General features: G+C 50.2%; 1 protein-coding gene across 1 annotated transcript in view; it reads right to left on the reverse strand.

The window, feature by feature from the left end:
• Positions 1 to 13,288, reverse strand: part of NTRK3 (neurotrophic receptor tyrosine kinase 3) — a 281,699-nt gene that overhangs the window by 198,165 nt on the left and 70,246 nt on the right. The window contains exons 2-3 of the mRNA XM_049614067.1: positions 9,022 to 9,096; positions 8,175 to 8,246 (exon numbers count right to left, since the gene is read on the reverse strand). Of these exons, the coding sequence (XP_049470024.1) occupies positions 8,175 to 8,246; positions 9,022 to 9,096 (147 nt within the window). The remainder of the gene's footprint in view (positions 1 to 8,174; positions 8,247 to 9,021; positions 9,097 to 13,288) is intronic.

The following is a 13,288-nucleotide window of genomic DNA, read 5'->3' on the forward strand; positions in this document are numbered from 1 at the left end:
CTGCTTCAGATTCTGTGTCTCCCTCTCTCTCTCTACCCCTCCCCCACTTGCACTCTGTCTCTCTGTCTCTCTCTCAAAAATAAATATTAAAAAAAGAATTTGAAATGGCTGTGACCTGCTAGGTATAAACCACACATCCCAGCCACCACACGCCTGTCTCTAGGACATCCTCGGATAGGTTCTTAACTCAGGTCCACAGGAAAGCTATAAATCCCCAAAAATGCGTACAAAATGGTGTGCTGGGGCAGAGGGGGAGAACTTTTTCTGAGGAGAAATTGTACAGCTTTAACCATATTCTCCAAAAAAAAAAAAAAAAAAAAAAAAAGGATCAGAGTCACTCTCCTGGCTATGCCAAGGCCTCATATTCCCCCAAATAGCTGGTAAGCTCTGTAAGGACGGGAACCATGTCTTGTGCATGATAAATCCCCTAGAGCATGCAGCACTTAGAAGGGGAGGAACACAGGAGAGCCTTAATACATAGTTCTCTACGTAGTTATTTGGCTGCATACTGAGAATGTGACTGTCACAGTGTAACCTCAAGAATCACAGCAACAACAGCTGACATATACCGCTTCTTATTATGGGTCACATATTCATCTCAATACTTCGTATGCATTAATCCATGTAATCTTGCTAACAACCCTCTTACCCCCCGTATTTCAAACGAGGAGATTCAGGCACAGACTGATTCAGATTATGTTAAGTGACTTGCCCAAGATGTACAGATATAGGGAACAGAGCTGGAAGTTAAACTCGGGCAGTGTGGTGCGAGAGCACCTCTTAGCTACTCATCCAAAGAACCAAACTGGCTGATGGGATTTTGTGAGAGGCATCAGCTCGAGCACCAGGTTCAAGGGGGCTTCTGAGCAGACAGAGCTGTTGGAGCAGAAATCTCAAAGAGAGAAGTTGCCTTCGCTGTACGTTTTCATGTGACATTTCAGCAGAGTGGTGTTGTGATGGGATTACGTCCTATTTGCACATTTTATAGCAGTGTTATGGTAGAGGTGTTTTGTGTACATTATTTGCCCTGTATAGCCTTTCTTTTTAACACAGCTTCAATGTTCTCCACCATACACAGAGTGTGAGGAGTTCTGGCTAGAGAGGACCCGAGAATGGTCAACAGGACGATACGGTGGAAAGAATGTCACGCTGCTAATACCAAGACCTATGTTCCAGTCCTGGCTCAGTTCCTACCCATAGATCTTGGTCAGAGTTCTTCTCTACTATAGAAGAAATCCACCCTCTCGTCCACAGAATGATCAAGTCAGACTAGCCAACAAATGGCTATGTCCAACAAAGAGCTACGGGCCACTTGCTATGGGACAGGTGTTATTCTAGGTATTGGAGCTACAGCAGAGAACAACACAAAGTCCCTGCCCCATGGAAACTGACATTCTCGCAGGGGACATGGGGTATAAACAATTTAACAGATAACTGACCACACAGTCGAAAGTAACAAGGGCCAGGGAAACTGTTAAGCCACAGGTTGTAATTGGGTGACAGGTGCATGAAGAGAAGAAAGGCCACGGAAACTGGGTGGTCAGAGAGGCCGGGCGAAGCAAGGGGCATCAGAGAGAATGATGAGAAGGAGCCAACCATGCAGAGATCTGGGGCCAGTGGATCAGCAAGGACAAAAACTCCAAGGGGAGGAACGAACATGGCACATTCAGGGAACTGAAAGAGAGTTAGTTCATAAGGCTGTAACAGAGGGACACCTAGGTGGCTCAGTTGGTGAAGTGTCGGCTCAGGTCATGATCTAGAGATTCCTGAGCTGAAGTCATGCATCAGGCTCTCTACTGGCAGCGCAGAGCCCACTTCAGATCCTCTGGCCCCCTCTCTCTGCCCCTCCCCACGCCCGCGCGTGTGCTCTCTCTCTCTCTCTCTCAAAAATAAATGTTTGAAAAAACTGAATTAAAATAAAATAAAATGGGCTGCAGCAGAGGGCAAGGGAGGAAAGTGCCAGGGAAGGAGACAAAGAGAGGAAACCAAAACAGCCCGAATCCTGTGGCCATGGTAAGGGGTTTAGCTTTTATTCTAAGTAACGTGGGAAGCTAATTGGAGGGCTTTAAGCAGTGGAATGACACAACTGGATTTTTGTGTTTAAAATATCACTCTGGCAACGGTACTAGAAACGAAATGTAAAGAACAAAAAGTAAGAAAACCAGTTAGGAAGCTGTTGCCAGAGAGCCTGGACCAAGATGGTATATGGTGGGTAACCGGTGGAAGGATAGAAGAAAGCAGGCGAAGGGAAGAGAAGCAGCAAAATGACTCAGTAGATTCTCGTGTGAGTGATCTAGCGGGTGGTACTGCTTACAAAAACAGGAACCACCAAGGGAAACAGGTTTGGAGGGAGGAGGTGGACCGAAACCAACAATTCTGTTTTCGCCAAGTTAAGTGTGACCCAAATCTTAGCCACTCAAGTGGAGATGTCAAGCAGGAGATTTAACAAAAGTGGTTTAACATATGAAAGAAATCTAAAGGGCAGAGATGAAGGGCACCGGTGGCTCAGCCAGTTGAGCATCTGACTCCGGATTTCAGCTCAGGTCATGACCTCTTGGTTCCTGAATTCGAGCCTGATGCTGCGCAGACAGCTCGGGATGCACTCCCCCCACCTCTCTCGCTCTTTTTTTCCTCTCTCTCAAAATAAATAAACTTAAAAAAATAAAGAGCATGGATGAGAGCAGAGACAGGAATATAAATTTGGGGGGTTAGCTCTAGAGCCCTTTCTGCTTTAATTACCTGTGATTATGGAGAATCAGAAACCAATGATCAGGGAAGAAGTCATTAATAACAGCAAAAACATATACTAAGTCTTTCATAAAGCACCATCTTAAGCACTTTCTAAGCATCATCTTATTGAAGGCTCGGGACCATCCCATGAAGTAGGAATTCTTACAATCCCTTCAAAACTCACGGAAATTCAGCTTGCCTAAGTAAGACATAGAAGCTTACTACGTAAGACGTGAAGGATCCAGATTTGAACCCCTGGCCCTTCTCTCTCTAAAACCCATGCTGTTAGCTACACAGTGCTCAATGGCTAAGTCCTCCATGTGGAACAGAGGAGGTAGGGCACATGTGAGAGAAGCAGTAAGGGGACAAGAGTACCACTCGCCAATCCCTTTGGGACCTGGAGGAAAGTCCGTGCAGAGGGAAGAGGCAGGCAGGAAGGCAAAAGTCTACTGATAAAGTATCTACACATTGTGTCGTATCCCAGAATGGGGGGTTACTTCAAGGAGAAAAAGCATTGAGTGATTTACAATACATAATGAATCAATCTCGCCACGTTTCCATCCCAATAACCTCGAGAGAAATGTACTGCCTTCTCAGTCAAGTTCTGAAATGGCAGGGACTCGGCATATTCCTCTTTCCCTACCCGCCCAGGGCCATTGACTTTCTCTCCTTGGGAACACAATACAGTTGACACAATCATGCTCCCATCAGGACATTCTCCCCCTCGTCGCCCCATCACACTCCCACACAGGTCAGCTCAGGGCTGGCTCACTCAGCTGAAGATCAAGGGTACGTCTGCTTACGACAGAGAGGGACAACTTAATGTGGTATCCAGAGCTTTGTGAGCAAAAGCAAGAAACAGAACACCAGAGAAACCTGACCACAACAACTCGAAGGGATTAAATAAATTCTTTTGGCTTGCTGGAATCTCACATTGCACATTCTTGGAAATGAAGGAGCCACAGGCTAATCCTAAGAAGTCTTTTATAATAAAGATATTCAGGTTGTAACATAACTGTCGTTATAGGATTTGACCTGAATAGGAAAAGAAACCAAACAGAACTTTCTCAACAGAGGTCTTGGAGGATGGATGGTGATAAAGCCCCAGGAGAAACAGCAGCTCTCTCTTATAAAACTTTAAAGATTCCCGCCCCTCTCATAAGGAGTTCTTGCTGGAGAACCACAGGGAGAGACACAAACATGCCTGGTCTGTAGAACAATACACGGACTTCAGAGACTTGGGGATCACAGTCCAGGTCCTGGCTGTTCCGCTAACTACTGTGTGATCTTGGGAGAAGTCAGTTATGATTTCTGTGCCTCAGTGTTCCCATCTATCAAATGGGGTAGAGGAACCCTAACTTAGGGTTACCAAGAGGAACACGGTCGTATTTGCAAAAAGCACCAGGCATAGTCCTTGGCACAGGGTCAGTTCTCAGTCAATACTAGCCTTTCCTTCTTCTCTCCTGACACTAGCCTTTTTATGAAATTTTCTAACCACCTTAAGAAGAAAAAAAAATTTTTTAATTTCTTCAGTGAAAAATATTGCCCCTTCTGGCCCATGAGGTATAACGGAAAGATTCCTGGAAAGAAAATCAGAGGACTTCACAGTAGTTCGGCTTCTACTCACAAGTGAGACCCTCTCTAGCCCTGCCTCCTGGGCTGTCTACCACCCTCCCCCAGCCAGCATGGGAATGAGAGTTCAAGGGGATAATGTGGGAAAGCACTTCGAGAACTCTAAAGTGCTCCACAGATGGAAGAAAATATCACCATTTTAGTGCAGTTCAGAGACAGACGTCTACATTATTCGGCTTATGGGGACCCCAGACTGCAAAGATCCGGCCGATGTGAGCCACGCCAAAGAAAACAAACCCCCAAAAAGGAAGAGATGAGCCAGCTGCAGAAACGGGGCTGGGAAACTCGGCAAATAATCCAAGTTCACTAGTGTGGGTAGATGTGGATGTGGATGTGGTCTCCAATCGGATGGAAACCAAGGGTAAGCTCATCAGCCGAATCGTTTGGGTCCTTTCTGAAACTAACGTCATCAGAGAGGGGTGTTGAGGGAGTCTAGAGCAGGGGGACTAAACGGAAAGAACAGAGAATCTTTCCGGGGTCATTCATCAGTATTCAAGGAAGAAAGACACGAGAGATTGCAGAGGGGAGTATCCCAGGCTCCAGACAGATGGACTGCACTGCAGGATATATGACTTTTCCAGAACAAAGTCGCGGTCAGAATCATCAAAGCCACTTGGTCCCCCCTCTTTTGTTCTATTACCACCACCATGAGTAACGGTAATTACTATCACTATCAACGACTGCGGTTTCTGAACCCTGACCATTTATTGGTCACGGTGCTAAGTGCTGTGTGTGCCTCCTTAACCTCATCTTCCCCATATCCCATCCACAAAGTGTGCCCATTTTACAGATGAGCAAATAGCTATTCCAATTATCCACTTAGAAGATCTTTATCCTTAAGAATCTTTAATCCAGGAGCTAAGAAAAGGATCTAAGGGTCAAGGACACACCAGTGTCTCAGAAAGGCTCTCCCTGGGTGTAGATGAATCACAATTTCCTTTTCTCAGGCTCAATAAAGGACAGAGAAAAACCTGAAGCAGTCAAGAAAAGGTGGTCAGTCACTCATAAACCTTGAAGTAGGACACAAGAGTCCTCCTCTCCAGCCTTCTTCATGACACACAACTTGGCCTCAACATCATTGGTTCATTTTTCTGCCCTGAGGAAGAAGCAGACCCTGAGTGATGCAACAGCAGCTTAGAAGTGGGGGGAGGGGGGGGTACCAGAGCCAATCAGGACAATTTAGATAACTTGACATCAGTACAGAGGGTGATGATTTCACTTCCTGCTTCTTATTCCGTACAGAGGAGACAAGAAAAGACTTCTCAGCCATCACCTAAAAAAAAAAAAAAGAAAGAAAAAGAAAAAAAGAAAAAAGCCGCCAAGCCAGGGCTCGGCAATTAGTGTTGGAGTAAGTGATCATCTTGTGATTGCTCAGCTGGGGCCCAAGACTTGTAACTGCATTTAGAGTACAGAAATAGAAGATGCTGCAAGAGAGCAGAGAAACCTGGCCCGTTTGCCAGGAGAAAAATGTCCTGAAGCTGCTGGGAAATTCACTCACTTGGGATCAGGAGGTGTGTCCTCGTTAAGTGGGAAAAGTTAACAAATAAGCCCATCGATGAAGTCCACCTCCTTCACTCCTCTGTGGAGTGTCCACTGTAGCTTCCTCTCGACAGGTGCTAAATCTCTCATACCAAGCTAAGCATCCCAACTGGCCTCTGATGTACAGCCAGGCCCAAATTGGGGGTAGATTGATTGTAGCCCATCCTTCTTGCCAACAGCAAGCACTTTGGCAAAAGCTGCCCGATGCTACCAGGAGAAAACAGGGCCCGAGGTCATGGGCAGGCTCCCAGTTATCAACAGAACCACTCCAACCAGACCCGTTCTGCCCACCAAACCTTGGGACTCTTATAAGCCCCACAAGCCTGTCACGGCCACCACCCATCAGACCCCAGATCATCCCCAAGGAGACCATGGGTCACACCTTTCTTGCAGGATCTCAAGGGTAAGTCAAAGGAATGTTCCAGTACACTGCACTTCAGAGATGCACCCCTGCTCCCATTTCTGGGGCCCAAAGAAAACTGAGGGATCCCAAAGCCCTCTCGATTTTCCTGAGAGCTGCAGGTAACCCAATGCCTTAGAAGTCTCTAGGGCATAAGCACCCGGCCTCTGTCCTCTCCCATGTTGACAGCTTCCCTCCCCCAAGTGTGACTACCACAAACTGGTACTCCATGTGCCATATTCTGCGTATGGAGATGTTCTGTTTGGCCCGTGGGGTAGAGGGGTTTTGTCTTCAGTTGCCAGCTTTTAAAACTTGAGTGGTTTCGCTGGACCTCCAGCTCTTTTTGAAAAAACAGTTAAGTCTGGCAACGCGAGGCCCCACCCCCACGCAACAGCAGCATCAGCTGGCTGCCCCTTCAGAGGGGACATGTGGTCCCCAGCCTCCACCGTCCCCACGTGACCTGCCATGGGCGGTTAACTTTGTGAACTTTGAACGAGTTAGCATGAAAAGAAAGACTTCTCGGAGGTCAAAAGCTTCTTCCCCTGGGATATTTTACATTGAAATTCAAATCCCCAATAAAATAAACACCTGGAGCATCTGGTCCAAGGCCCTCCTCTGGTTCCAGCTACGCCTCCAGCTGCAAAGAACACACATGAGGAGAATCTCACCACAGACGCTAGACTAGGATAAGGGGCAACAGCTAAATGGGACATTTGGAAAGGAGGTCTCATCCCCCACAGCTAATACGTCAGGGCCTGAGCAAGGGCCTTGCAGCATGCCAGTTCCAGATGGAGAAAAGAAAGGTGAGCACCAAGCAAGGGTGGCCATAACTGGTGTGTGTGTGTGTGTGTGTGTGTGTGTGTGTGTGTGTGTGTATTCACTGATTACTTACTATGTGCTTGAGAAAGCACACAGAGGAACAGAGGGTGAGGCCAGGACCCCCAAAGGGAACCACCCCTACCACCACAATCCTCCATGGTCTCTTCTTTTTCCCTTCCTCCCTTCCCGCCACTTTCTGAGAGCTTCCTCTGGATGTTCTGCCTCTTCAGAGGACACTCCTATCCAGCGGGCTGCCCTCCTCTCATCAAATGCAAAATACCTCCGCCGGTACAACTCTCCTGTGGCCAAAGGAAAGATTCACCTGCACGTCACTGCTCCATTTTCTCCCCAAATACAACAGACTCCTGCCTCTCCACCTGGTTCCTGCCGAATCTCTACTCTCTCAGGAACGTGCCCAGTGGATGTCCAAGGTGGCCACAGGTCCAACCAGAGCCAACCCTGAGGAGGCCCTTCCGCCATCAGACATGGAAGGCAGGGGGAAGGAAGGGGTGGAGGGAGGTACAGACAAGAATCCCACCCAGAGCCATGCGACCCGCAAACTGTCCCAGACAAAGCTGTGTGACCTCTTATACAGGGGTCTCCATTCTCTGAGCCCTTCTCCACGGAACCCAGAGCCTATTCAGACACAACACTTGGTCTGCCCTTGCCTTCCCTCTTTTTCCAGCCCCGCCTCAACACACAGCCGCGCACACACACACACTCGGACCTACGAATGCTCTCAGAAGCATAGCGTTCACATCACAGGTAAGTGGAATATCTTATTTACATTCCCATCAAATTGCAAATGAAAAACAAACAAACTTGGGAGTCAGGAGACTTTCCCCCTCCAAGCCCTGGTTTAGGCTTTTCCTTCTGACAGGAACCTTAGAGATCCTCAAATCCCAAACCCTCACTGTAGGAGGTAAAGTTGGAGGCCCAGGGCACACAGCGATGAGGCCAGGCCCAGACCTCAGGTCTCCAATTCCGCCGCCCAGCACTCTCCTGCCACGCGCCCCCTCCCACTCCCTGCAGCCCAGGTCCCAGCTCTACTCACATATAGCGCAAGTGAGGGTTCTTGGCAAAGGCTCTGGGCTGGATGCTCCTAAGTCCTGAGTTCTTGATGGTCCTGGAGAGAGAGAAAAACAGGGTCAGCAGAGCCTACAGAGCACCGGGACGTCTGCTCCCAGCTGAGCTGACAGAAGGTCGTGCCAAGGCTGCACCTGCAGCCGCCCCTGTGAACTGAATGCATTTCCTCATCCTCCAGCATCACCAGGGGCCAAGGGGATGGTATCTGGGCTCACACCCCACCGGGACCCGGGAGAGGGATCTGGATGTGCCCGCAGCAGTCGGCAAGCAGGTAACAACAACCGGTCTCCTCCTCAAGAATCTGGTCCAGTGACTGTCCCTACTCCCTCTCCAACCCCAAGTGCCCCAGAGCCACTAACACCTACAGTCAGAAGGAGGTGGCTGGGAATGTGGCACTTTGGGGGAGACCATTAGTCAACCACAGGGTTGAGGCAAGAACACTAGTCCGGAGACCTGGGTTCAGGTCCTGCCCTGAAACTCTAGCTACTGGTGAGAACACAGAACACCCTTGCTTTCTAGGCTGAGAGGAAATGGGGGAGGGGGAGGGCGTGGGCTCTGAAGGCCAGGACATCCCCCAAGTAGGTGGTACTGACTCTACTAAAAGAGAAACAATGGAGCAAAGTGCAGAGGACAGCTGGCAGTGCCCAGCACCCCTCCGCACCCCCCCACCGCCCTCCGGCCTGTGACCCCACCCAGCCCAGGAGGCAGCCTGACATCCCCCCCCCCCCACCCCCCACCCATGACTTCCCAGCGACCCCACCCAACCCTGGAGGCAGCCCAAAGCCCCGGCCAAGACCCAGACCGGGCACACTCACAGCTTCTGGAGGCCGGTGTAGAGCTCCATGTCCACTGCATTGAGCGTGTGCAGGCCCCGCCAGTTCTCTATGTGTCTGCGGGGGAGGAGGAAAGACAGGGTTCAGGTCGGCTGGGGTCCCCAGGAAAGGTGCCCTCTTCAGAGCCAGAGAGACCCGGCTTCGAATCCCGGATTGCCTACACACTAGCCAGGCCTTCTGCCAAGCGGCCAAGGGTCTCTGAGCCTTGGTTTCTCCCTCTGTGAGGGGCTATGCACACCACCTGCCTGAGGAGATCATCACGGGACCCAGAGCACCTGGCCCAGGGACAACATCTAGTGTCCCCTCTCAGCTCCAGAAAGCTCTCCTTTTTTAAAGACTCGAAACTCAGCTTCCCGGTTGGGCTTCGTGACTTAGTTTCCCTTCTTCTAAAGACATGCTCATTTCCTTAGCGGTCCAGAAAGACAATACAAATGATACTGTTTTTAAAGGGGGGAGGGGGAGAGTGGCTGGACAGTGGGCATGGCTTTCGAGTGGAAGAGGCCAGGAGGAGCACACACTGGATTCAGGTCCCCCAGGGTCCAGACACTGACCGCCTCGTTTCGGTGACCCCAGCCTAACACATCTGGAGTTCAAGAACACTAATAGTTTGATTGGGGAGAACCAACTCCAGAAAGGGGACAGGCTGGGGACCAGGGAGGCACCACGGCGTCACAGAAGGAAAGTGAGACCAAGGAGCCCAGCTCCGGCTTCACCTCTGGGACCTAAGGACCAGTGGCTGTGAGCAAGAGATATGACCTTTCTTGGCCTCTTTTGTCTTCATGTGCAAAGGGAGAGGGTTTACACTAGATCAGCAGTTTCTCTCCTCACAAAGGTCTCCGCTTAGAACTTTCTCCCAAGGGTCCTCATGTTTAAGGAGGCTTGCATGGAGCAGACACACTACACTTACTAAGTAATAATTAATTCATCTTCTCCGATTTATTCATCGAAGATATAAATCACCATTAACCAGAGCTTTTTATCAACAGACATAAACCAGCACTAACTCATCCAGTAGATAAGCTCCAGCCCAAAGCAAAGGAACTGGGAAGTTCTGTAAGCACAGGAGGCTGGCCTGTCCTAAGTTTGATTCCTGTTCTTTTTTTTTTTATATTGACCAAATGCCAGAGACAAACATCCTCCAACTCAGCCATCCAACTACTGATTATTAAGACTCTTTCCAACTCTAGGGTTGTGCGAGAAATTACCATTCATACACCTCTCTGCCCCAAGGAGCTGCGAGGGGCCTCAGGGGAAGGCCCTCTGGGGCCCACCCACCCTCCTGGGATCTGATACTCCCCCCCCCATTAGGGCCCCCGAGGTCAAAGTACCCTCTCAGCTCATCCCTCGACACCGCTATCCGAGGCGCACTGAGGCCAGAAAAGTGGCAGCCACCTTCCCCAGACACCTCCTCCCCGGCCCCGCCCCACCCGTGGCTCTTCCGTCTGCCATCAAGTAGAGCCAGAGCCAGGAAGGCCGCAGGGCGGCGGTGGCCAGGGCCTCTGGAAGCATTTCAAAGCCACACAGTGACAAGGTGTGCAGAGAGCCCGTTTTGTACCACATTCTCTCGGGGTTCCTGCTGAGCAGCCAGACACACTGGCATCTGCTGGGGACATGGACCAGGTGGCCAGGTCGGGACCGAATTCCAACTCCAAAGTCCTCTCCCTGGAAGTCTCACGGCCCCAGGGCAGTTTGCTGGGTCTGGTCCTGCCAGGGCAGGGACCCTGGCTCCGTTTCAGGTGAAAAGGAATACCAGAAGGAATAAAATGACCTGTGCCAGTGCCCCCCAGGTGTGTTCACTGGACCATCAGTCCAGGTAAACCCCCCAGTAGGTCACACTGTTCCTAAAGACAACCATTCATTCACAGGAACCCAGCTGCAGGCCAGGATCTGCTCCCAACAAGCAGCTGTCCATCAACTGCTTAAATAAACGAAACCATTTTTCTTAGGCCACATTAGAAATCCGTAAATGTGTCTCTATCATGGTTGAGTTGGCAATCATCAGCGCAATCTAACACTTTGCCCTTCCTGGCCCTCACGGCCACACTTACCCTTATGGCCACACATTGACCCCTCCTCGACATACGCACACACTGAGATATGGCCGTGCAATGGGTGTAGTCTTTGGTGCAAAGGGTTCCCCGGTTATGAGGCGATGGCCCCTGCTTCCTCTGTTGGGTCTGAGTTTCCCTGTAAGGGGGAAGAGCATTTTCACAGCCACGGCGCCACGGTGTGGTGAGGAGTCTAGGCTCTAGAGCCAGGTCAACAAAACCACAGCTGCAACAAAACCACATCCACTTGCCTCGAGCCAGGCTGCCAGGACGTATAGCCTGGCCCCGTCGCTGCCTCTGCCTATGTGACCCTGTCCAGGTTACTCCACCTGTCTGAGCTTCGGTTTCCTCATCTGTCAAACGGGGTAATAAAATACCTCCAGCATAAGAATGAGAAGGGGATGGAAAAGACGAGGTTAGAAGCCCCGTACGACAGCTCGGGACACACAGTAAGTCCTCGGGGAATGCTAGCCTGGATGGTTATTTTTAACCCTGTGCTTCGCTGAAGCTGAGAAGTCTTTTCAAGCTAAAAACGGCATCATCATGGTTCTGCTGGAAGTTGTCACTTCTCAGCAGTCATTGATAAAAACTCCATGTGGCAGAAAAATGGAGGGGCAGTAAATCTGTCATTTATGACCTCCAGGAAAACTGTTCAAGCAGAAATTATGAACAGGTTCAGGGAATGCACAGCCGGCAGCTCGGAGCAGGTTCCGAGGGACGCGGGGGCGGCAAAGGTGCAGCCTGACATTTGTGCATGACATGGGCCGGGCACCTGCCAAGTTCTCCTATGACTCACCGCTAGGAACCAGCCCCCGGGGGGGGGGGGGGGGGGGGGTCAGTTACGGTAACTATGCTGGCTGCCACGTGTTAAAAGTTTGAGTGGACAAGGTAGGCTCTAAAAATAAAATAAATAAAAATACAATTAAAATAACAAATGGATAAATAGAGCAAATTTGGTTTGCTTTTGTTCGTGGTAAATAGTGACCTGGGCCTAGTACGATTGATTCTATGTGGCTTCTCCTTTTATTGTGTTTTTCTGGGGTTCCAGGATGTCTTCCCTGAGCGCTTATTTTACCATTTGAAAAACTATCCATAATGATCATTTTTTAAAGGAAAGTGAGGCACTTGAACCTGTGCGGGGCAGTCACCGGTCACTGTGTTCCAGGGCCCCCTGCTGTGCCAGCCAATCCCTACGGAGGCATCCCAGGAGCCCACCTCACTGTGGGAAGAACTCCGAGCCCTGCCAGGAACGCGAGTCAGTGGGACTACGAGACTCAGTGCTTGTCCGCTCGAGTACAGGGTGGTGGCTGGCCCTGAAGAGACCTGTAGCCTTGTGCTCAATCTGTGTGCTTCCATCATAAGCAGCGAGGGGCGGGGGCAGAAAGGAGGCAAGATGATGGACTCTAGGCTCCCGTCCTGACTAAATTACCTCCAGGGGAGTCTTTTTATACCATTGCTCTCAGCAGGAAGTCATTCTGCCCCCCACCCCCAAGGAATATTTGGCAACGTCTGCAGACATTTCTGTCGGTCATGACTTGGGGCGGGGGGGGGGGGGGGGGAAGGGGCAGGGAATGATGCCAGCATCTAGTGGGCAGGGGCCAGACATGCTCCTAAATGTTCCACAAACACTCAGGACAACAAAGAATCATTGGCTCTAAATGTCCATATTGGGAAGCCCTGCTTCATTATAAAGGCTTCTGTCTTGAGATCACCATTGAAGAATGCATTCCACAGCTTAAAACAGCAACAACTTTGATAATGGCTGCTTTGCAGCAAATACTAAGGGGCCCCAGGCCAAAACCAGAAAGCTTGCCTCTAGGTCCCTGGGTCCAGGTGAGAGGAGAAAATCAAAAGCCATGGCTCCCAGACCCCCTCAAGTCAAGGGCATTACTTGAGGAAATAAGGGACTCTTTGGCACACTGGACCAGGGGCAGTTACACATCCCAGAAGCAATAACGGTCTCCTCTTGCCCGGCTCAGCCTGGAACCCACCAGCCAAGAGCTTTCTCCATCACTGTGAGTTCCTCTTCTGCACGGCTTAGTCCTGCATGGAAATGGGAGTGCTCCAGCCTGAGAATCAGCTCAGGGCCCTGTCCCTCCTCTCGGGCTACCGCCCTCCCTGGACACCCCAGAATCCCAACGCTTTGCCAAGAGCAAATGTGCAACACTCTTCCAGAGAGAAGGGAGGAAGTGAGGCTTAAT

Source organism: Panthera uncia (assembly GCF_023721935.1).
Source record: "Panthera uncia isolate 11264 chromosome B3 unlocalized genomic scaffold, Puncia_PCG_1.0 HiC_scaffold_1, whole genome shotgun sequence".
Classification (NCBI taxonomy): domain Eukaryota; kingdom Metazoa; phylum Chordata; class Mammalia; order Carnivora; family Felidae; genus Panthera; species Panthera uncia.